Source organism: Oratosquilla oratoria, chromosome 30, assembly GCF_046742065.1.
Source record: "Oratosquilla oratoria isolate Oo_2021 chromosome 30, ASM4674206v1, whole genome shotgun sequence".
NCBI lineage: Eukaryota > Metazoa > Arthropoda > Malacostraca > Stomatopoda > Squillidae > Oratosquilla > Oratosquilla oratoria.
In genome coordinates, this window is record NC_134806.1 from 30,105,198 (window position 1) to 30,130,572 (window position 25,375).

Consider the following 25,375-nt stretch of genomic DNA (forward strand, 5'->3'; position numbering starts at 1 on the left):
AGTAGGGACCTCCCTAGTCATCAGAAAGAATCGGTCAGTCAACCAGGTTCTTCAAGCAGGTATATGGAAAAGCCAGAATACGTTCACTTCCTTTTACCTCAAAGAAGTTATGCGGGAATCTTTAGGGAACTTATCTTTGGGCCCCATAGTGGCCGCCCAAGAAGTCCTGAAAATGATATACCCCTCCTCAAGAGCACACAGCCGACCCTGACAACTCATCCAGGTTCTGGCTCGGCAACTGCAGGGATAACTTTCTAAAGTCCTTCTCATACTCTTACATTCCCTTACCTCACCCGCGGGCTCTCTAGCATTCCAAGGGAATCAATTCAAGCCCTTCAGTGGTACAAAAGTGATTATAACCTTTCTGTCTCCACTCCAGGGAACAGAAAGGGGTGCACTTCAAAGTGAGGGGAATGTATAGGGGTCTGGTCAACATAGTCTTAGCACACTAGATTTTCCTTACAGCGGTTTCCGAGGCTAGATAACAACTTCCTTCCCTCCTAAGTCCGAGTCTCCTAGTGTAAGGAGTACCGAAGAGTTTGTATTCTTCGGAACAAATGTAATTTTCGCAGGAAAATTAATTTTTCCCTGATACAAACCTGAGGTACTCCTTACCTTTAATGGCCCTCCTCAACCACCCCTCTAAACAGTTCCTTCTCCTTGCCTGACAACCTTGTGCTTAAATCATACCTGGCTCAGAGAATGGTTATAGTGTGCGAGACTTGTGGTGGAGGGCAAGGGCCCCCCCCCTTGCCCCAATGGGGCCCCTTACTGAGGATAAGCGTTGCCCAGACCCACAGAGTGAGGATTTTAATTTCGCAGTAGAAATATTCGCGCTACGCGAGAGTATCCTAGTGTAAGGAGTACCTCAGGTTTGTATCAGGGAAAAATTAATTTTCCTGCGAAAATTACATTTTTCTTGCTTTCAAAATTTTGTCATACTCCTCCCCCATTTTACATCTGCCCTCCTTTTTGCTTCCTTTGTTATGTTTTGCTTACATTTTTTTTTTCTTTGTACCTCTCATAGCTTTTTTTTTCTGGTTAGTAATAATATATTACTTGACTTTCACAGTATGGCCAAGGTGGTTACCCTCCAGTCTCATCAGGATCGCAGGGATACCCAGGGTCGTCAACTCCACCAGCCCAGGGGAGCAAAGGTTACATCACACCACCTCCCACATCCACTCCTGGTTATCCTCCTCAATATGCCCAAGGAACCTCGGCCAACAATGCAAATCAAAGCTCAGGCCCACCACCCCCACCAGGAACTCAGGCTGGAGAGTTCAGTTCAGCATCTCAACAGCCGTTCTCAGCAGCATCATCAATCTATACTTCCTCCTCTTCCTCAGCACCACCTTCTTCCACTCCATCATTTACTGGAGTTGGTATGCCTCCCATTCCTAGCAGCATGAGTCATTACCCCATCCCAGCTTCCCAGTCTTATCAGCCTCAGCCTCCTCCTAGTAGTATAGCACCAGTCAGCAGTGCAGCACCTCCACAGTCCCTAGTTGTATCTTCTGCCCCAAATGCCACAACACCCAGTTCTGTCCCAACAGGTTTAGTGACATCCCAAGGTGGTCCAGGGCCAGTAGTATCTAGTGCTCCAAGCCAGTTTGCTCCAAGCCAACCACCTCACCCACAGCAACAGCAACAGCAACAACAACCGCCACAGCAACAACCTCCACCACCCCCACCACAGCAGCAGCCACCACCACCACCACAACAACAACCACAGCCACCACCACCACCACAACAGCAACCACCACCACCACCACCACAGCAGCAACAGCAGCAGCAACCACCACCTCCACCACCACCACAACAGCAACCACAGCCACAGCCTCCCCCTCAACAGCAGCCACAGCCTCCACCTCAACAGCAGCCACAGCCTCCACCTCAGCAGCCACAGCCACAGCCCCAGCCCCCACCTCAACAACAGCCACAACCACAGCCACCACCTCAGCAGCAGCCACAGCCTCCGCCTCAGCAGCAGCCACAGCCTCCACCTCAGCAGCAGCCACCACAACCTCCACCTCAGCAGCCACCACAGCCTCCACCTCAGCAGCCACCACATCAACAATCAGCTTCTCCTAATCCTCCCAGAGCTTCTTCAACACCAACACCTCCAACCATGCAAGGTTTCCCAGGCACACCACCTCCTTCTTCACAGCCAGGACCACAGACAAGTCAAGGTCCTCCCAGTCAGTCTGGTGGCCCAGGGCAATCAAGCCACCATCCACCAGTCCCACCAGGCCATCCACCAGGACCAGGACATTATCCAACCAGTCAGCAGGGCTATCCAGGTACTGGCCAAGGATTTCACCAGGGATACCCACCTAGCCAGTATCCTCCCAGTTCACAGGGGGGTTACTCTGCTCCAGGACAGTACCCAGGAGGGTCAGGTCAACCCTACTCACAACCATATGGCACATATCCTCCCCCTGGAGGCCACCCAGGATACGTGTCTCCAATGGGTAATGCACAACCTAGCTATCAGCATCCACCAGGACCTGGATATGGTCAAGGGTACCCTCCGCCACCAGGTCAGTATGGTCAATACCGTCCTCCTGGTAGTCAAGGGCCACCTCAGGGTCAGTACCCTGGATATGACCAGAGTCGCTACACAGGATATCAGCCCCCACCTCCCTCTGGTCCCACATCAGCTCCTCATTAATTTTCTGCATTTATTTGTATTGTGCAAAATTGTTCTTGAAAGTGAACATTAGTTTTCAAGCCTGATAGATAATTGGCAACATAATGAGTATATGTAGAGTTTAATTTAGGCTGGTTCAAGGCAGTATGATTGATAAACCCAGCCATTGACTTTAGTTGGGCTTCCATCATTCTTTAGCCTTTTGAGCAATTTATGCCAAGTTTCAGCAACTTGTACAAATGTACCTGCATTAAGCAAGGAAAACAAGTAGAAGTATGAGACAAGCATGTATTTGTATTAAGTACAGCTGGTGGTGAAATGCTAATTTATGGTTCAATATTTTTTTCCTTGGCATTACCTCCCGTATAAGGGGGAAAAGACCAATAGTATATACATACTACTAAACGTATTACAAAAGCCTTGCATTGAGGACCGCATGTATACTGTGTATACTTAATCTTATCTTCTCATAAGTATGCTTTCCTATGACAAAATTAGCAAGAATTACTTAGCCTTCACTTAGCACAGCTTTAGAAATTTATTGTAATTATGGAGTAATCAAATGTCTTTGGTTAATTAAAATGTGCATACAGTTTAAAAGTTTATTCTTTTAAATGGCTCAGTATTGGCAAGTAAGGAACTAGGGTCCAACACATGGTTTATGGTTGAGACTCCAGTATCACAGAGAAATTTAATTCTTGGTGTTTGCATGACTGGTTTAATAAAATTCTGAAAAGTGTTATTGTTTTAAAAGCCTACATTGTCATCTAATTACGTATTGGTCACAGACTGGATTCAGAAACAAAATCAGTAGTGTAAGGAAAACTTTGTGTCATGTTTATAGTTTTATTGAAAAAATCAACTTACAGCTTGTCACTTTCCAAACCATTTGATGCTTAATTTCGCATGCAATGGAAATGTTAAAAGGGCCACACCCATATTCAAAACAAGTTAGACCAAAATGGGACAAATACCCTTTCATAGCAAGTCTGAATGAAATTCAAAGCTGTGTTTTCAAGTTGAGCAAAAGGGTTGCAAGTCGCATTTTGTATTCCAAATAATCATTTAAATGAGAAAAGATAGGGACAGGAAGATAATTATGATGGTCCATGGCATGAGTCTACAGTTAAGAGCGGCATTGCTACCTAGAATATTGAATGTGCAGTAAGCTGATGTTCTATACAATAAATAGAACTGGGTAGTGTAATTACCCTTCCTTGAGATATTGCCACAATTATGTGGATAGGTGTTTATGCTTGGGAGGTATTAACCTCTGCATCCCATCCATCTGGCTTTGTCACCAATTGATTCTTTCCAAAGTACTATATGGAAGCCATTTAACAATAAAAGGTAAATAAACTATAGGATGTAATAGTACTGTAACTAAAATTAACCTGAATTAAGAGAGCCATCCTGTGCTTCCTCATTATAAACTGGCTACTTCAGTTAAGTAGATGAAAAGCCTACTACATGTATTCATGTTGGGATATCTGGTAGCCACCATTCTATATATGTACACTGGTACAAGTATATTTAGTAAGATTTATGCACAATAAAAACTCACTGAAGCCTGTAAGAAGTTCCTGCAATCCCCATCTTGGTAAACTTATTTGTGACTCCAGGAGGACTATGCAAGATCAATTCTCACAGATATGTCAGTCATGGGTGGAATGCATAATGACTACAGTTAAATAATTGGGACACCAAATGTATTTTGAGTGATGGTCCTACAGGAGTTGAACCACAATACTTTTGGACTACCTGGAACAGGCATCCACAACAAACTTAAAATGGTGTCGTAAGTGTTGCGCCAATCAAGTGAAAAGTTAATCTTTGTATTATAGTCTTAAGTTTCTATATTTTAGGATTATAAATAAGAGCATGTAAGGTTAAAGAAGTTGTAATAAGGCAATTAATGGTCAACAGCAAACATTGACGTGACATCAATATTTATCCATATTTTTGTCAACGGCCCATTTCTTCCCTTGAATGCAAGAGCTAACCTCTCCAAAGCCTTTCCTGCAATGCACATTCTCATGACTATATACTCCAGTCTGGAAGCTAAACTGAACAACTTGCCAATGTATGTGTAAATAGAGAGCCACACACATCACAGCACGATCTCAAACCACTTCACTTGTTACATCTCCTGTCATGCTAATGCCACCCCTTTCACTTGTTCACAACTCTCAGACGAAATTCAGAAAATAAAGTGACTGAAAACCCAGTCAGCTCCATTAGGTATCACAAATTGTCAGTGAGTGTAGTTATCATGAGAAAGTGGGGAAAAATGTGAAATAAAGTTATACGATGGTTATGGTATGCCAAGGACAAGGCAGCTTGCATGCAACACAAGTGGCACTGGTGTGTCCAAATTATGGCTGGGATGGGCATGTCTTTGGCATTGCAACATCCACACGTAACATGTGGGGACATCGACAAATGCATGGTTAAGTTGGGTCAAAGTAGGAAACCTCCCAAGACAAAGGACCAACATGGGTATGATAGGAGTTATTAATGTACAAAAGTAACACCTGGCTTTGGAGGAGCCCAAATATTGAATGAATATTTTAAAATATATTTAGTGGTTTCTCTACTGTGGCCCCATTTTACCATTTGTTTGATGCAACACTGCAGAGTCTACACAAACTCAACAACAGACATCTTCCACCCAAGCACTCCTATTTGCTGTGTGATTAGACTTGATATTTCCTGCTGTATCAGGATCAATTGAGGTATCATTTCCTCTATGGTCCTCAAAGCAAACTAAGCACTGGCAACAGTGAGAAGAGAGAAGAGCTGTGACACATAAGATTTATTGGTTCAGCCTTCCTGCCAATTTGTCCACAATACACAAGACATTAATATTCCTCCTCTTCTTCTGGTGGTGGTGGAACTTCCTCCCCATCCTCAGGAGCAGCAAAACCATCCTGCAAAAGAACAGAATATGATTTACTCTCGAACACTGAAGGCAAACGTTACATTTACAACCAAATGTCTTACCCAGGGACCAATGTTGAGTAGCTGCTTGTGGTGGTTTTGGAAGATGGTCAGCAGAGCTGCCCATTTTCAAAACTCATCTACACCCTTGTTATCAGAAGATGCAGCCCTGAAAGGCTGACACTGTCCATTAACAGGGCTAAGATTTCTATAAAATTCAACTGTATTTCTTACACTTATTAACACATGCATAGCTGATATCTATGACTGCTTCCCTTCTCCCACTACTTGCAGCTGGTGATACAAAGTCCCACACCAATACAACACAGAAGAGTCCAAATTTTCATCCCAGAGACCCCCCACCCCCATTGAAGGGCCAGGGGACTGTGGCCAGAATGTAGGGCTGCAGGTAACTTTGGGCGTGTGTTTACCTAATTGTAGTTTACAAGAAAGGAGCAATGTTTGTTGGGTCCCATCTCCTATTCTCCAATTTTCTAACATACCCGGACTGAAATTCGTCTACAGTTCCAACTTAATCTATATCTTTGATTTCCAATTATCATATTAAGAATTTTATGCCTTTGTTTTTAGGCTACCTCCCTTGTAAGGAGGAAATAGCCATTGGTATATGTTTGTATATTTAGATTTGAATTTGTGTATTGTTTGAGTTTGGGCCATATCACCTATGCTATTCCACATGTTCATACATCTATATGGAAAACTATATTTTTTCATGTCCTTTCAACATATGGTCTTTCTTAATTGACTTCCTTGACCTCTTAAAACCTCCCCATCTTTCATCAGGAGACTGCTTCCATCAATTCAATCCATTCCCTTTAGTGACCTGAACAATGTAATCGCATCACCTCTTTCTCTTCAATCTTTCAAAGTTGGTAGACCCAGTACTTTTAGTCTTTCCTCACATGATTTATCTGTCTGGCTGGAGAACAATTTGGTTGCTGCCCTTTGTATTCTCTCAATCTTGCTTACCGTATTTTTCGGACCATAAGGCGCTTCGTACCATAAGGCGCACCCGTAATTTGCTATTCCCCGTCCTTACATAAGGCGCACCTGGTTAGGTAGGTCAAACACCACCAGAGGCGCCACCGTCGATGACGAGCACAATAGCGCGTCATTTTATGCGCACGCCATGCAAACGGCCAAATTTACATACCGCGGGAAATTTCATTCATGCAAATGTTATGCGAGTGTATTTACTACGATCGTAGTAAATTTCAAACAATTACATCATCAGTTACATGTCGGTACATAAAAACATAAGATAAACATGGCGGCTTGCATTCAGCAGTAAATCGAAAATTGGTTTATGTTACAGTGTAAAAAATGAGCTAAATAAATTCAGTGTATTGGCAACTGACCAAAATGAATGAAAACTACTAGTCTCGCGGATTATTCTAATACCAAAATAAAGGCAGCGTGTTACGGAAGAGCTGAGAAATCGGTGGTACTAATTATTATCATTATTATTATTATTTTTTTTTCTATCGGGTCGGATTATCGGATAACAACAACATCAATGTCCATCCCGCCATCTTATCTATGATCACTGGTGGTATGAATCAAACTGCACTCTATAAGTTTCTTACTATTATGTTATTAGTGTAATAGACTTATAGTTGAATTATTTGAACTATTTTCTTTAAAATGTGTGATTTTCATGTAATATGATCAAAGAGAAGTTACGTTTTTATCCTCCGTAATATTACGGACCACAGCTACGATTCGTCCTGCCCACTATCTATGATCATTGGTGGTATGGATCAAGCTACACTACTAAGTTTGTTACTGTTGTGTTACTAGTGTAATAGATTGCATATAGTTGAATTATTCAAACTATTTTCTTTAAATTGTGTGATTTTCATGTAATTTGACGGTATTCGTAGCTGTGGTGGGTAATTTTACATAGGATAAAAATGTAATTCTTTGATTAAATTACATGGAAATCACACATTCTAAAGAAAATAGGTCAAATAATGCAACCATATGCTAAATTCTTATATAAAATTGTGCCTGTCGGTAAAAACCGTCATTGTTTACGTTTGATCGGCGATTAGTCAGACCGCACATTTCGGCCCGATTTTCCCTTCAAAATGCAATATCTAGAGAACTAGGACAGCTAGATGGATAATTCAAATTGCATTGTACTCATAACGACTTCCTGCATCCCAGGAGAACTACTTCAGCTCAAATATCAGGAATTCCATCTTCATGTTGACCTAGCTAACCTTGTCTCGTCATCGGATAATCATGCAAATGTGAGTGCATTCAGAACTGAACATTTTCGTTGTTGAATGAGAAAAATCAGTTGGGATTTAGCAAAATTACAAAAATAAATGATATATTTTTTATTTTGGTCAGTGAAATCAGACCACCTCCATGGACGGTCTGTCCTGCCAATACCCCTATAAAACAACAAACATGTTACGGGAATTGTGGGGAATAAAACCAACAGTAGCAGTTTATTCCCAGAATTCTCTATTCACTTAAAAACACAAGATTACAAATGAAGATAAATTTTTAGTTTCGACCATGGGCGCAATATAGCAATAGAAAATTAATTATTAATTTTGTAAATTATATTGTATCAACGTAATATGCAATTTTGTGAGCGGAAATAATAAAAAATAAAAAAATGCTGAAACGGATTTCGTAAGTAACGAAGTCGTGTCGGACGAATGGTACGCCATGTTTGTTATGATAGATGCTGATGTCGAAGAAATGAAAGGGTGATAAATTCGTCTAACCTAATCTAACTTGTGTTTAATAAATAATTACCTGCAAATTAAATGTCATCCGGCTCGTCCTCGTTGTCGTCGTCAGCGTCCCGATCCTAGCATATTACGTTGATACATTTTAATTTACAAAATTAATAATTAATCTTATATTGCTATATTGCGCCCATGATGGAAACTAAAAAAATACCCAAATGACTACAGTCTGAGTGAAGCAAGACTAGACCAATGCAAAATGGCTGTCTGTGTTGTGGACGCTATCATGTCATAGCCATGATAGCGTGAATGAATGCGGTGGCATGGACCCGAAAACTGTCGAAGTTTTCGCAATTTTCTTGTCAAGATACATGCACCTTGGTTATAACTTGGTTGTAACTTTTGTTAAGCCTATGCACTGTCGCCGTCGTCAGGCTAGCTACGAAACGTGTCAAAATAGTACGTCGCTATCCGAGGCATTTTTTTTTGCACTGAAGCCACACATAAGGCACACCGCACGATAAGGCGCACCACTCGATTTTGGCCGATTTTAAGGATTTTGCCCGCGCCTTATGGTCCAAAAAATACGGTATATCCTTCACTGTGTGTGGACCATACTACTGACATGTATTCCAGTCTTGGATGTATCAGGGTTTTGACTAGTTTTTTCATCATCTCTTCATCCATATAATGGAATGCCACTTTTAATCTTCTGCAGTAGTCCATACATCTCTCCCACAATCCTAGTGATATATTTGTCAGGTGACAGGTTGTCTTTTATCAAGACTCCCAAGTCTTTCTCCTCTTTTGCTATTGTAACGTGTCTGCTTCCTAAGCAACATTTTATGGATGGCCTCCTGCTGCTATTGCCCATTTCTAGTACTTTGCATTTTTTGGTACTGAACTTCATTTCCCATTCTTGGCTCCATACAAAAACAGTACCTTAAGTCTTTTTGCAATATTCTACCATCCTCCTCATTTTTCACTCTTCTCATGATTTTTGCATCATCTGATAACATGTTGGCATAGCTTGTTCCTTCCATTATGTCACCATAGACAAGAAACATTATTGGTGCAAGCACTGAACCTTGTGGAACTCCACTCATTACTGCTCTCCAGCTTGACATTTTGTCCTTTATTACTGTCCTCATGCATCTTTTCTTCAAAAAGTCTTTAATCCATTCTAATAGTTTGTGTGTGTATTTATCTAGTTGCATTCTACGGGAAGGGGAGCTATGCTTGTGGTGTTCTGTCTTTGTATCTCCCAACATCTAGTTTTTTCTTAAATTCGTGCATGGTGTTTGCACATACTATTGTTACATCTGTGTGTATATTTACCTAGTTGTATTTTACGGGAAGAGAGCTATGCTTGTAGTGACCCACTTTTGCATCTTTCAGCATCCAGCTTGATAATAAATTCTTTTATAGTTTTTGCACTCACTGTTTCCTCACTCAGTTTGTTCCAGATATATATCACTGTGTGGGAAGCTATTCTTTTTTAGACCTCTTCTGTAACTATCCTTTTTAAGTTTCTTTCCCTGTCCTCTTGTTTTTCTCCTTTCCCACTTAAGTAAGTCATCTCTATCAAGGACTTCCATCCCTTTCATAATTTTGTAGATGGTTAGCAGGTCTCCTCTTTCTCTTCTTTGTTCCAGGGTTGGTAGTTTGAGTTTGTCCAATCTTTGTATGTCAATTTGGTGCCATTGTTGTCGTTGCTCTTTGAATTATTTCTAATTTATGTTCTTTTTAGTACTAGATGTCTATAGTTTTGCAGCGTACTCCAATTTTGGAGTAAATGTAACTAATATTTTCTTTATCATATCATCCATGTAGTCAACGGCCAATTTCATTGATCTTAATAAATTGAAAAGTTTCTCCGACTAATTTGTTATGTTTGTCTGGTGCCATGACATTGGTGATGGTTACTCCTAGGTCCCTTTCCAAGTTGACTTTAACTTCCTTTGTACCAATTTTATATTGTCCTGATATCCTATTTTTGCTCTTTCTAAATTCCAATATACTACATTTCTTGATGTTGAAATTCAATTCACACTTCTGACTCCATTTCCAGATTTTGTCCAGGTCTTCTTGTAGTGATTTGCAATCTTCCTCTGTACATACTCTCTTTAGTAGTTTTGCATCATCTGCAAAGCAGTTCAATTAACATTCCACACTTTCATCTATGTCATTTATATATATGGCAAACATTATTGAAGCCAATACAGACCCTTGTGGGACTCCACTTGTCATTTATTTCCAATTTGAGTTCTTGTCTCTGAGTACCACCCTTATTTTTCTCCCATTCAAGAAATCTTTCATCCATTCTAATAACTTTCCTTGTATTTCACTTACTTTTTTTTTAAGTAACTTTTTGTGTGGTACTTTATCAAATGCCTTTTGTAAATATAAGAAGGCACAATCTGTCCATCTGTCCCTTTCTTGAATTATTTCTATTAGCCTCAAGTAAAAGCACATTAAGTTTGTGGCACGATCTCCTCCAAATGTTTAATCCATTTACTTTTGATAACTTTTTTGCATATTTTTGCTATTGTTCAGATCTCTCTGCAGCGACTCACAGTTTATTTCAGTACTCACTTTTCTCAACTTTGCATCATTAGCAAAGAAGCCCATGTAACTGTCCACACCCTCTTCCATGTCATTCACATAAATAGCAAACATTATTGGAGCCAGTATTAATCCCTGTGGAACTCCACTAATCACCTCTTCCCAAATACCCTTATCTCTGAACGTACTCATTTTTCTTCCATGCAATAATCCTTCATTCCAGTAATTTACCTTGTACCCCTCCTATGAGTTTAAGTTTTTTAAATAGTTTTCTATGTGGCACTTTATCAAAAGCTTTTTGTAGGTCTAAGAAAGCAGCATCAGCCCATCAGCCCCTTTTCTGCATTATATCTAATAGTCTTGAGTAAAAATAGATCATATTTGTGGCATACGCTCTTTCCTGTCTGAATCCAAACTATTTCAGGTTTAGTATGTTGTTCTCCTCCAGATGTTCTGTCCATCAATTTTTGATAACTTTTTCATAAATTTTGGCTACGGTACTTGTGAGGGATACTGGTCTGTAATTTGTTGGGTCTTCTTTGCTTCCTCCTTTATATAGTGGTAAGATGTTGGCTTTTTTCCAGTCTTCTGGTATTTTTCCTTCTTTAAGTGAGCATCTTATTAAATTGTATATTTTGCCTACCAGTTCTTCCTTTAGTATCCAGTTTACAACTCCATCTGGACTGTGTGATTTCCTAACATCAAGGTTTGTTATTTGGTCCATTATTTCTGCTTGTGTTGCTATTATTTCCCCCATATGGGGAATCTCTCTTCTCACCCTTCATCCCAGTGCCAACATTTTCTCTAGTGAAAACTGACTTGAAATGTTTGCTCATGACCTTAGCCATTTCTATATCTTCTGTGTGTATGTGTGTGTGTTTACCTAACTGTAGTAGAGGAAAGAAGCATCACTCGTTGGGTTCTGTTTCCTACTCTCCAATTCATCACACCTTGTGCTCTCTTGCACATGCACACACACATACATTAATATACATACATATACCAAGGGTTTTTTCCCCTTACAAGGGAGGTAGCCAAAAAGGAAAAGGCATAAAATCATTCCCACCCATTCCATCCCTGAATACACTCCACACCCCTCCACCCTCCACACATATATATATATATATATACATATATATACCATCCTCCACCCTCCAAATATATATATATACATAAAATGCCACAATGGTAACTTACCTCAGTTGCATAGAGGATGTCCAGAATACGCTGCATTGCAGGGTTTGCCTCCTCATCCTGACACAAGACCTCTATCTCACGTAGTTTTCCAAAGTAGAAATCTCGTTCCTTTTCTAGTCCATTTACTGTCAATCGCAACTCTGTTAACTGTAAAAAAAAAAAGATTATCACTCTGAAAGGGGAGCAATGATGGGTACCCCACCTTTACCACATTCAGCCAGTAAAATAAACAGTCCCAGCACAGACAATAGTCCAAAATTTCTTCCTAGAGATCTATGGGAGAACCAAAAGACTTAACCACTTAGTGAAACTTGAGGCAATAATTAATTAATCAAATTTAAAGATTTTATCCATCTATATACCAAGGGCTTTTCCCCCTTATCAGGGAGGTAGCCATGTAAGGCACATACCCACTCCCACCAATTCCGCTACTATCCACCTTTCCTCCCTCTCATCTTAGCTCTTCATGGAGCTCTGGGTCAGAAGTAATGTAGCAAGATATAGCACATCCACTGCAAGGCCACTTCACTTAAACCACATCATGATGGATATACTTGGAGGAAACCATTTATAGCAGTCCATCAAACACATGTACAGCACATGGCTATATTGTATAAAGGCACATAGACTGATCACTGCTTGTTTGTTTTCAGGTTGATGACATTGCTGGTGTATGCAGACAAAATATATTGGCAAATAGCTTCATGCTTACTCAGATTTTGTAAGGTTGCCATATTGGCCCATATACAGTATCTACATTTGTTGCATCTGACAAAAAAGTCAATTACTGCTTCTGACCCAGGGCAGTGGACAGGATGCACGGATGACCCATCATCCAGGAGGTGCCAAGATAGGAGGGAGGGAGGAGGGTGGAGGGGAGTAGAATATATAGGAAATGGAATGGGTGGGAGTGATTTCTATGCCTTTTTCTTTTTGGCTACCCCCCATGTAGGGGGAAAAAGCCTTTGGTATATGTATGTATGTATTTCTATAGTGTCTGAAGATAGGGATAAGTGGAGAATGGTTGTGTATGGATGATGCTGTGATGCATAGAAGGGCATGAGTTGGGGATGGGAGTAAGTGTGAATGATATTTTAATGCTGCCTGAAGGGATTTCTCCCCATCTCTTTTTCTGCATGAGGGGACAGAGTGGGGGTAACTGATTAAATGAAACAGCCTTGCTGTGGATGTGCTGTGTCTTGCTACACTGCTTCTAACCCAGGGCAGTGGGTGAGATAGGGATGATTCATCATCCAGGAGGGGCCAAAATAAGAGGGAGGGAGGGGGGGTGAACAGGAGTGGAGTATGTGGGGATGGAATGGGTGGGAGTGGATTTTATGCCTTTGTTTTTTGGCTACCTCCCTTGTAAGGAGGAAAAAAGCTGTTGGTATATGTATATACATTCCATACTTCTGCCCCATACAGTGCTGAATGCACTGTGTGGGGCAGAGACATTTAAGAGAGGCAGAGAGGAAAAGTTTGAATGTGTTTGAGATGGAATGTCTGATAAGTATTGTAGGGATTACAAGGGTGGAGAAATGAGGAGCCAAGGAAGAGAGCTGGGGTGGTAAAGATGTCAGATAGGGTTGATGAAAGAGTATTAGGATGGTTTGAATATATGGAGAGAATGAGTGAACAAAATTAATAAAAGAAGTGTGGAAAGCAAAAGTGGATGCTGAAGATGAGATAAATGGATGGGGTGAAAGTGGCATTGAGAAAGGAAGGGAAAAGGCAAGAGATAGGGGTGAGTGGAGAATGGCTGTGTATAGGTGATACTGTAAGGTAAGGAAGGGAGGGGATGTGGGTTAGAGAGTGGTTATGTGTGAATAATATTTTGATGCAGCCTGACAGGATTTCTCTCAGTCTTCTCTTTTCCTGGATGAGAGGACGGAGAACGGGGTTGCCGATTAAGTAAAGTGGCCTTGCAGTGGATGTGCTGTGTCTTGTTGCATGGCTTCTGACCCAGGGCAGTGGAATACAGGTATGACCGATCTTCCATGAGGAGCTAAGATGAAAGGGTGGTGGATGAGAGGGGTTATGTGCCTTTTGACTTGGTTACCTCCCTGGTATAGGGGAAAAAGCCCTTGGTATAAGAGATAGATATACATTCCATAATTCTGTGGTTCGCCTGGTGTTCTTTGTCCTCATTTTATTTGCTCACCTTCAGCATCTCTCTGCTTCCCTCACTTTCTCCTTCTCTATCTTATATCCCCTCTTCATTTCCTTTCCACCACATAATGATTTGATGATGCATTGTCCTTTCTCCTGAACACATTTAAATCTAGAATTTTTTCAAACCTCCTTTTGGACATCACTCAATACCATAGTCCATATACTTGTACTTCTCTAATGTGCATTGGTAGCCTGGTTCTCCATAACTATGGATACAATGAAAATCTAGACAATATGTATTTATCTACTTTTAATATACAAGACAAGACATATGGTAATTGGTTAATTCTGAACTTAAATTGTCCCATGTTATTTGGTTGTTCTATTCTTTCATCCAAACTATCCCATGAAACAATAATCCTGTATGAAAAATTGTATTTCTTAAAATCTTTCAAACAACTAGTCTTTTTCTAATTTCATCTTATGGCCTTTGATCTAATTTTCACACCCCACAGTAAAACATATATTGTACAAGTATTCTATTACTGAATATTACTGTATGAGTATTGTATTACAAAAGAGCAATTTATACAAACAAATGGGAACTCACCTGACTGGAGAGCTCTTCCACTTGAGCTACATTTCCTGGAGATCTGTTGGTGCCCATTGGCCTAGTGGCAACACGAGTTGGTGCTGAGCGGCTAGCTGCAGGTTCAGACATCCCTAATTAAAAATTTGCTGAGAGTTCCATGGTATTCTATAAGGTAAAACTATAATAGATCTATTCACATAGTCCTTATGCTATAACACGATGGGAGAGAAATAGTAAGAGACAAAGGTGAGGAAGAGGATATCAGAAGAGGAAATCAAAAAGGAATGGGAAAAAGGAGAAAAAAAGAAAAAAATCAGGTAAGGGAGAAGAGGAAGAAAGTGGAAGGTGAAAGTGGAAGGTGAAACAGAAATGGACAAAGGAAAATGGAAAGAATAATGCAAAGAGGATGGGAAGAAAAAGAATCCAGGGAAGAAGGGAGAAGAGAAATGTAGAAAGGAAGATAAAGAAGAACACAGAGGATGGGGAGAAGAGGAATGTAGAGAGGAAGGGGAGAAGAGGAATGCAGTAAGGAAGGGGAGAACAGGAACAGTGATGAAGGGGAGAAGAGGAATGCAGTGAGGAAGGGGAGAAGAGGAATGCAGAGAGGAAGGTGTGAAGAGGAAAGCAGAGAAGAAAGCTAAGGGAAAGGACAGAGGGCAAGAGAGGAAGATGGAAGGAGAGGGAACAGAAAAGGCAAGAAAAAGAAAAAGAGGGAAAGGGAGATGCTATATCATCAAGATTTATTTGCAATTATAAACAAGTATGTCATTGTCTTTGCAACCAGAAAATACAATCATAAGTAACTTACGTGTAGGCCTGCTCATCATAGGCTTGGGTGGCTGGGGTCTCCTGGCAAAACTTCCACCATTTGCACTTCTGGCATCACCCAGAAGTTCTCCTCCTCTCATGGTCATTGCATCATATTCACTCCCATCATAATTTGCATCAAAAAATTTCTTGAACCACTGTTGATTTTAAAAGTTTTTATGTGTGAACAAAGTTTTATGCTTTGGTTACATTAGTATTTCAATTACTTGCACAAATTTAGTTCACTTATACTTAAATAATTCCTTACAATAATGTACTTTTCTAAAGCAAAAGGAGGAATTTACCTGTAGAAACTCAAAATTGTCTTGAAATTTTCCTTTAATTAATTTGTCCACTGGAACAATCTGTCAAAATACAAGTCAAGGTAATTTGAGGCAATGAATTTATAATGTGATTCAAAGTGAATCATAATTACCCAAATGTGTTGAGAGGATCAAGAAGGAAACAGAAGCAGTCCTACACTATTACATACATATACCAATGGCTTTTTCCCCCTTACGAGGGAGGGAGGTAGCCAAAGCCAAAGGCATAAATCCACTCCCACCCATTACATCCCCACATACTTCACTCCCATTCATAACCCTTCCCTCCCTTTTCTTGGATCCTCCTTGCATCTTGCCCACTGTCCTGGGTCAGAAGCAATGTAGCAAGACGCAGCACATCCCACACTAATACAACATAGAAATAGTCTCTTCCCAGAGATCTATGGATGGGTTGCCAACCACTGTGAAGATGCAGGATTTGGTATTTGAAATTCAAAGCAACAATTATTATTATCACTCCTACCATCCTAGGACCTCAGAAATGAAGGGTTGCTTGCCTCACACTTCACAAGGCATACTTTATCTGCCATGGAGTCCAACATCCAAAGCTGGTTTATCCCCATGGTTATGGTGCCCTCACTCCTTCCCTCTAATCCCATTTTCAAACCAAACCAACACAATAGATGTGGGGTACAACCTTTTGGGCTGTCATCCACTTATTTACTCAATCTCTAGTCATACATTCCCATTTCATGAACTACCTTCCTTGCTCTACTGACATACCCTGAACATCCACTCTTTCCATAGAGTCTATCCATTTCATTCTAAATTGAGCATGGCAAGAATGTAGCCTCTAAATACGTATGAATCTGAGGAGTTGGGACATCCATGAATCTGTGGTGCTGGGAACAAAAATAAGGAACACATCAAGGAAAAGATGGATGGTTGAAGAGAGTGAAGATACGAGTATAAGAACTTAGGGTCAAGATGTCAAACAAGCAAAAGATGTGTAAGAATGAGAGGCAGTAAGAGTTGGAGAAGAATATATAGGTAAACCTCATTATGCAATTGGGTTTCATTCCTATAATACTGATTGCAGGATGAACATACTGTAGAACTGCATACAGGTTTAGCTGAAAAGTTGGGAATTGCAAGGAATTGTATAAGCAAAATCTGGTTGAGCAAACAGGAAAAAGGCAATGGAACCATAAGATTGTACAGATGAACTATTGTATAACAAGGCTTGGCTGTACAGACTAAGATGACCTGTTCCATGAGAAGGATGGACCAGAGATGAATTGGCAGTACAATTAAGAGTGGAAAGTATGAGTATGATAGGAGAGGAGGAAGAGCGAAGAATGAAGAAGACTGAGAGGTGGGAAGGAGAAAGAAAGATGTTCGAAATTTTTACCCAAAGAATCCATTTCCACTTAAAATATCATGCACATGTAACTTAAAATCTCTAAAGATATTTTTACCTTGTCAACATGCATCTTTTTGAAAGACGCTTGTAGAAGCTTGAAATTATTTATGTATTCATGTTCTAGATTTGTGCTGAATTTGACTTTCTTCAGGGCAAGGCTACCTGTAAAATTAAAAACAAATATAAAATGTATGGATATAACAATCAATTTTTGGTGTTAACAATCAACAAAAATAACAAATCACTCAATCAACCAACCTGTAGCCCCAAGTCTCTTGCAGGAAACCCAAGGTAACTGGCAATAGCCACCTGACATGCTCATTGATCACTTAGGTAAGAAATATTGTGTTGTTGTCCAGGGATAGTTAATGTGGGGCAGCGTAGGTGCTCAGTGTCCTCAGAGTGAATTCTGTATCTAGGGCAGTTTGATTATATGGTCAGGTCTATTCTGTGCTGGGACTGGATGGTGTCCTAAGTGCAAGCATACTAATGTGGGCCTGGTTTCTTTTGAGAGGGAAATTTCTGTGGAGCTAATGTTAAGGGGAGGTTTGGTGGAGCGTTGAGTTTGGCGTTCTGAATTGAAGACATTTTGTTCATGATCTGGGTGTGGGTGTATGGTATACATGGCAGGTTTTTATGTTTGAGTAGTGTACTGCTGGTGTTTTTTTTTCTGCTGGTTGTATTTGTGTGATGTAACGTGATGAGCGAGTAGGGTTCAGGGTTTTCTATCAAAAAACTATATTCCAACAATTTTGACATGGTATCTTATGGGAAGAATTTTGGTTTCTGAGTCATGTGTTCAATTGAGGTTATTTTGATGCATCCTGAATCATTCTCAATACTATAATTAATATAGTTTGTTTCGCTGACCACTGTGGAAGGGTAGTTGAGTCTGGATCTTATGAACTGCTTGTAGACCAATTACAATTTCTTTTTGTTGTCGAAAGCCCATGCCTTTGAGTGATTTTTTGGTAGCTTTTTCTTCTTGTTGTCACTGATAATCTTTTACGTGCAGACTGAAGGACATAAATATAAAAAATAATCCCTAGTTTTTGGGATCATTTCTCATGGGAGGGTTTGACAGTTAAATTTTACTGCTGTATTTTTCCCAGAGATTTGGATTATTTTGGGTTACTCTACACTGTCTGCCTGCTAAAAACCACACATCATTTTGTCTGTGATATAGGAAATCTCTGTTCATTGAGAAATGATGACACTTTTATTATACTGTGACTGTTATGCTGTCCTGTACTACTTCTTTGAAAATTCATTTACTTTCTTCAGTTAACCCTGTGGTGGGGGAAAAAGAATGCTGCCACCAAGTCTTCCCACTTACTAGGAATCCTCCTACCTGTAGCCCCAAAGGGGACATTCCTAAAAAACAAGTAAAGTCATAAGAGGGTCTAAGAGTTTTCCAACCAGTACCCTAAGATTTCAGTCTTTTAATGTGTATGGATGTGGTACAAATGAGAGTAAAAGGGAAGAGATAGGCAGTATGTTTGTGAGAAGATGACGTGTTGGCATTGAGTGAAACAAAGTTGAAAGGGAGGGGTGAGTGTGAGTTTGGGAGTGTAGTTGGGAGGTTCTCAGGAATGAAGAGAGGACGAGGGAGAGAAGGGGTGGCTATACTAGTAAGTGAAGAGATAGGCGTGTAGTGGAGTGGAAGGTTTCTTCAAGGTTAATGTGGATGAAGATGAAGCTTCAGGAAGTGCCAAGATAAGAGGGAGGGAAGAGGGCAGAATGGAGTCGAGTATGTCGAGGATGGAATGGGTGGGAGTGGTTTCTATGCCTTTGTTTTTTGGCTACCTCCCAAGTAAGGGATTAAAAAAAAAAAAAAAGAAAAAAAAAAAAAAAAAAAAAAAAAAAAAAAAAAAAAAAAAAAAAATGGTATATGTATGTATGTACTGTCCTATGTACATTACCTTCAAAAAAATCTTTCAGCCATTTGAGTATTTTGCTTCTTAGTCCACCAATATCCTCCAATTTCCAAAAAGTTGATTGTGAGACACTATCAAAAGCTTTCTCTAGGTTGAGGTACACACAATCCACCCAGCCATCCCTCTCTTACAGCATATCAATCACTCAAGTAAAAGCTTATAAGGTCTGACACATGTGACCTCCCAGTGTGTATAGGTGTGTGTATATACACAAATGCACAACTAACCAAGAGTACAAACCTGGAAAAAGCATGTCCATGAACTGACAATATGCAGCTCCAGAGCAGAGCTGTTCAACTTTGGTAAAATTGGACTGCAAGCAGTCATTGACCCAATTAAGCATCTCATGCCGACTGAGATTTTCCACTGTCGCACTGGTTGAAAATACATTAACAGCCATATTTTCTGAAAAGAAAGGAATTCTATTAAAATTTGCAAATCACAAGGAAGCAGTACAAGATAACCTTACATAATTACCTACACTTGAAGAAATTAAGTTTCTAAACCTCGAGCTGGCAAGGGCTGGTGGTCACCCAATGACGAGTTAAAGATCATTAAGTGACCAGAAGGGTCCCTTTGCACCTTGGCTCTTGAACAAGTACCAGCCAGTAATCAATACCATTTGTTGCACTGCAGGATGTGACTGCTGATGCTCTTGTTGTATGTTTTACTCAATATACTCTAGAGGGAGGGAGGGAGGGAGGGAGGGAGGGAAAGAGTGGGAGTGAGTGAGAAGAGAGGAGAGAGAGAGAGAGAGAGAGAGAGAGAGAGAATAGCACTTTCACATCCCCCCTCAAGGTTTCTTCAAATCTAGTCAAACTATATCCTCACTTTCCTAAGGATCTGAGATAGTAAAATCAGCATCCCTAACACCAAGCCAAACTGTGAATCCAAATTAATATTCCAAAAGACTACATTTGAATCACAGCAACCATGAGACTTTACACAACACTCCCCAAAAGACCACAACAGTCCATAGACCACATGTTTAAAGTATACAAAGAAATACAGTTTTCTATATAGATGCATAAATACTTGGAGTAGTTTAGGTGATATAGCCTAGACTTGAACAATACATGAATTAAAATATAAATATGATAACTGGAAATCAAATATTTAGATTAAGTTGGAACAGCACAGGAATTTGAGGCTAGTTATGATAAATTAGAGTAGGAGATGGAACCCCACAAGAATTGCTCCTGTACTGTGTACTACAATCAAGTTAATGCCTTCTCAAACTGTAAAAAAAACTACTACAGGTCCAGATAACACACTGACATTGTATGACACCTCCATCCAACAGCAACATTCTTTATGTTAAACCTCTTCAATAGAATACACACAGAAGGCACCCTCCCAACTGCTTGGTGAGAAACTATCCTCGTCCCCTTCCCTAAACCTAGAAAGTACTAAACTTCTCCAGACAATCACCCCTCAATCACACTTACAAACTAGGGTCATCAATAGCCTCATGTCAGAATGTACCTTGATATTTGCAAGTGTTTCTTTGCAGTTAGGAATATATCATTATGGAATTTTCTCCCACAGTTCACTGTTATTAAAGACAACAAACTCATTGATAGTTGAAATGACCAGACATCTGGCTGACTTATTGTATACAGACTTTGCAATTTTTTGTATACGATATACTTTTCTGGCTCCTTGTATTGTAGTCAATTGTAAGTACACATTTTGTATGTCATGATGAATGGGGTTGGCACATCACCAGTGAGGCTTCTTGGTTCCTTGCCTTGTGCATATGTATTGGGGACCTGGACTTTGCACAACAGATATCCTTGTGCAAACAGGAATGATAATCAGCACATTTACCAACAAACATGACTATTGTATTCTTTGGCTTAGAAAAAAAGCACATGACATGGTCTGGAATTGATGGATTCTACATAAACTTTACCTCCTAAGATTTCCAGGAGCTATTCCCACTTTCATAACCCATGGATCTTTCTATATACACACAGGAACAACCCTATCCTTACTACGTACCTAACAAGGAGTCCCACAAGGAAGTATCCTCAGCATTCTTCTTCTCATCATACCTACTCGTGACATTGCAAAATGAATTCTCCCAAAATAAGTATTAGCTATTATAAATTGTCAAAATTTTCCATTTCTCTTCTACTGTTGTTTCCTCTTTGTATATCTTTTCCCAGTCTTTTGAAAAAATTCTCTTTTCATCAGAATTTGTTTTTCCATACATTATTCTTCCCTTTCTTGTTTTTTTTTCATGTATTTTTTCATTTAGTTTCAGTTCTACTAATATGTGGTTGCTTTTACTTAGTGCTGTCTTATATTCAATCTTGTCCACTATTTCAGGTTCTGATGTGATTAGTAGGTCTAGTCTCCATGGCTCTTCCTCATTTCTATACCTAGTATTCTCTTGTATCCACTGTGTCATTGTGTGTTCTATAATCATATCAAATAGTACATTTCCCCATAGGTCATCTCCACCTTTCACTGTCATTTCTTACCAGCAGATTTCTTTACAATTAAAGTCACCTATTATAATTATTCTTCCTCCATCTTCCATTTTCTTAGTGTTATCTTTGTGTCTTCTAACATATTCTTGTGTTCTCTCTCTTCCCACAAAGCCGTTTTAGGAGGCACATAATTTACCACAAACTTCTGGCTCTTCCTGTTCTCTATTTCCATCATGATCATTTCCACTAATCTTTCCATATGTAACATTCCTCATATTTATATCCTTCTTAGTCAGGAGCATAACTCCACCACCTTGTTTTACTTCTCTGTTTCTAATCCAATAATTATATGCACTATGTCCTACACTGTTGGGTGGTAATGACCTTTCAATTTTGTCTCTACATTTCCCATTACGTCAGGTTCCTTTTCCATCAGGTAATCATTCAGTTCATTCAAGCCTGTTATCAATCCATCTATATTTGTGAAGGACACTTCTAATTTTCTGCTACCTCCATCCTGTTTTCAGTTTTTCTCTATGAACCATTTTCTCACTTTCATATTCACTACTCTCCAATAGTATTTCTCTTTTTCTGACTCTGTTCTGTTCTCATTTCCCCCCCCTAGCTTCGATTCTTTTTCTCTTCCTCTCTTTCCTCTTTATTCATCTCTATTTATCCATACCTGTTTGTATTGATCACTTTCTGCTTTTGATAAGACATTCTCTGCTGTCGTTTGTGACCTGAATATAACCTTAATTGGTCTGGTCTTGTCTACATTGTATTTCCCAAGTCTATATATTTCTTCAAATTCTTTCCCTAATTCCTGTTCACCTTCTTGAAATATTCTTAGTACCCTGTTCACTCTTTCTTTCTCCTGTAGTCCTATTTGGATTAAGTTTCTCTTCCATTCCTAACATAATTATACATTTCTTTTTATCTGCTAAGTCTCTTACTATATTCTCCTTCTCTCTCATCACTTTAATAACTGTGTCCTTAGTGTGTTCCTTCATCTGTTGTTTCACTATATCTTTAAATTCAATTTTGCTATTTTCCTGAACCTTTTTCCAACCACATCTTTTTCTATGGACTCTTTATTCTCTTTATTATTCCACTTTAATTCCTCACTCTCATCCTTTACTTCTTTTAACTGTCTTTTTAATTCTTCTATTTCTTTAAGTTTTGGTTCTCCTTCTTTAGTTCTTACAATTTATCAACTCTGTGTAATCAGTGTAAGTTGACTGAACCTAACTTCCCACTGTTTGTTCATTTTTGCTAGTTCTTCCTCTAGACTTGCTATTTGAGGAGGTTGTCATCTCCTCCCTCATTAAATCCATGGAAATAATTATCTTCACCTTCCATTGTGCTGCTCTTATCTATATTTCTAATTTTTACTAATCTCTTCGACTTTACCTCTGTCGTCTGCACATCTCTTGTTGACATTCCTTCCGACTTCCGGGGCCTGTTCATCCCCTTGCTCAATTCCTTCCATTTTCCTCAGTAATCCCTCCCCTTCTCCTTTTTCTTCACCTTCCCACTACACCATGAGCTTTCCCCTTCCCTACTAATAGTTTTTACAAGAGTAGTAGAGCATGTGTCAGGATTAGAAATGGAGAGAGTGAGTGGTTCAAGGTAAAGGTGGGTCTTTGTCAAGGATGCGTTATGTCGCCCTGGCTATTCATACATGGATAGGGTGGTGAGAGAGTTAAATGCAAGGGTGGTGGGTCAGGGATTGGAGATGGTTAAAGAAAATGGAGAAAAGTGGGAGGTGAGCCAGCTGTTTGAGGACAACATTGCGCTTGTGGCAGGATCGGAGGAGGGATTGAGGAAGTTGGTGACAGAGTTTGGGAGAGTGCAAAAGAAGAAAGCTGAAGACAAATGTGGGTAAAAGTAAGGTGATGAGATGTACAAGGGATGAAAGTGGCAGCAGGCTGGAAGTGAGCATTAAGAGAGAGCGACTGTAAGTGGATAGTTTTAGATACTTGGGTGCAAATGTGGCAGGAAAAGGTGGAGTGGAGGTGGAGGTAGAATGTAGATTGAGAGAAGCGAGTAAATGCCTTGGTGGATTAAAAAGTGTAATGGGAAATAGACATTTGGGAATGGATGCTAAGAGGAGATTGCATGGAGTGATTGTGGCAACAGCACTGTATGGGGCAGAAACATGGAACATAAGAGAGGAAGAGAGAAGGAGTTTGAATGTGTTTGAGATGAGGTGTCGAGAAGTATGATGGGAGTTACTAGGCTGGATAGAGTGAGAAATAAGGTGAGGAGGAGAACAGGGGTGGAAAGGGAGTTGGGAGATAGGGTTGATGAAAGAGTATTAGGATGGTTTGGACACATGGAAAGAATGAATGAAGAAAGACTAGTAAAAGGTATGGAAGGCAGGTGTGGAGGGAGTGAACATGAGGGGACGTCCTAAGATGAGATGGATGGATGGGGTGAAGGGGGCTTTGGGGAAGAGGGGAATGTCTGTTGAGGAAGGACGGGAGAGGACAGAAGACAGGGGTGAATGGAGAATGATTGTATATGGATGATGTTGTGATGCATGAGGTAGAATGGATGGGGATGGGGGGTGAGGTAGTATGTGTGAGCAAAATTTGATGCAGCCCAATGGGATTTCTCCCCGTCTTCTCCTTTTCTGCATGGGGGTACAGAGAGGCCTTACTGTGGATGTGCTGTGCCTTGTGACACTGCCTCTGACCCAGGGCAGTGGACAGGGTGCAGGGATGATAAGATAAGAGGAAGGGTGGAGGGGAGTGGAGTGGAGTGTATTTAGGGATGGTATGGGTGGGAATGATTTTATGCCTTTTTCTTTTTGGCTACCTCCCTTGTAAGGGGGAAAAAGCCTTGGTATATATATGTATACATACTAATACAACACAGGTACTCCGTCGTTGAACCCACGAAGATTTAGTTTTTTTTTTTTTTGGAGTTCAATCTTTGCCATCTCTGCCAATATTTACCTAGTTGTATTATACAGGAAGAGAGCTATGCTTGTGGTGACCTGTCTTTGTATCTCTCAGCATGAAGTTTTTTCTTAAAATCTTGAATAGTGTTTGCACACACTATTTCGTTGTCTAATTTGTACTAAGTATCTATCCTTCTGTGTGGGAAGCTGTTCCTTTTCAGATCTCTTCTGTAACTATCCTTTTTTTAGTTTCTTTTCGTGTCCTCTTGTTTTACCATTATCCCATATTAACAAGTCATTCTTATCTAAGACTTCTATTCCTTTCATTATTCTATAGATAGTCCGCAAGTCTCCTCTTTCCCTTCTTTGTTCTACAGTTAGTAATTCTAGTTTGGACAGTCTTTGCTCATATGTCAGTTCAGAAAGAGTTGGTGCTAGTTTTGTTGTTGCTCTTTGTATTCTTTCTAATCTTTTCATATTCTTTTTGGTACTGGGTGCCCATAGTGTTGCTGTGTACTAAGTTTTGGTCTTATTAGTGTACAGTCGTACCTCGGTACTCGACCGCCTCTATACTCGACCAAAAAATTCGAGTAGAAAATGCATCGGACCTCGAACAGATTTTCGGTACTCGACTAGCTCGAACAGCGGGTAAGCGTCAGTTCGACTCCGACTCAGACCGCCAGCGGAGTAAGACGTACGCAGTTTGTTCGAGTATTTCTTCCCAGATTTAAACTTTTTCGTGTTGCTCTAGCCCTTAATAATGGGTCCAAAGAAAGACAGTGATAAGGGGAAA

At 40.0% G+C, this 25,375-nt stretch overlaps 2 protein-coding genes across 4 annotated transcripts in view; one reads left to right on the plus strand and one right to left on the minus strand.

The window, feature by feature from the left end:
- Nucleotides 1-3,391, plus strand: part of LOC143041071 (uncharacterized) — a 30,717-nt gene extending 27,326 nt beyond the window's left edge. Inside the window, exon 5 of the mRNA XM_076212736.1 lies at nt 1,073-3,391. Coding sequence (XP_076068851.1) covers nt 1,073-2,674 — 1,602 coding nt within the window. The 3' untranslated portion in view covers nt 2,675-3,391. The remainder of the gene's footprint in view (nt 1-1,072) is intronic.
- A 1,146-nt stretch (nt 3,392-4,537) lies between these two features.
- The window catches only part of Eb1 (microtubule-associated protein RP/EB family member 1), a 34,321-nt gene continuing 13,483 nt past the window's right edge, over nt 4,538-25,375 (minus strand). The window contains exons 2-9 of one of the 3 annotated variants that reach the window (XM_076212739.1): nt 19,480-19,644; nt 17,358-17,464; nt 15,901-15,960; nt 15,597-15,753; nt 14,807-14,919; nt 12,085-12,231; nt 8,390-8,444; nt 4,538-5,583 (exon numbers count right to left, since the gene is read on the minus strand). In XM_076212739.1, the coding sequence (XP_076068854.1) occupies nt 8,397-8,444; nt 12,085-12,231; nt 14,807-14,919; nt 15,597-15,753; nt 15,901-15,960; nt 17,358-17,464; nt 19,480-19,639 (792 nt within the window). In that variant the 5' untranslated portion in view covers nt 19,640-19,644 and the 3' untranslated portion in view covers nt 4,538-5,583; nt 8,390-8,396. The remainder of the gene's footprint in view (nt 5,584-8,389; nt 8,445-12,084; nt 12,232-14,806; nt 14,920-15,596; nt 15,754-15,900; nt 15,961-17,357; nt 17,465-19,479; nt 19,645-25,375) is intronic. The other 2 variants (XM_076212738.1, XM_076212737.1) reach the window with 2 other exon arrangements.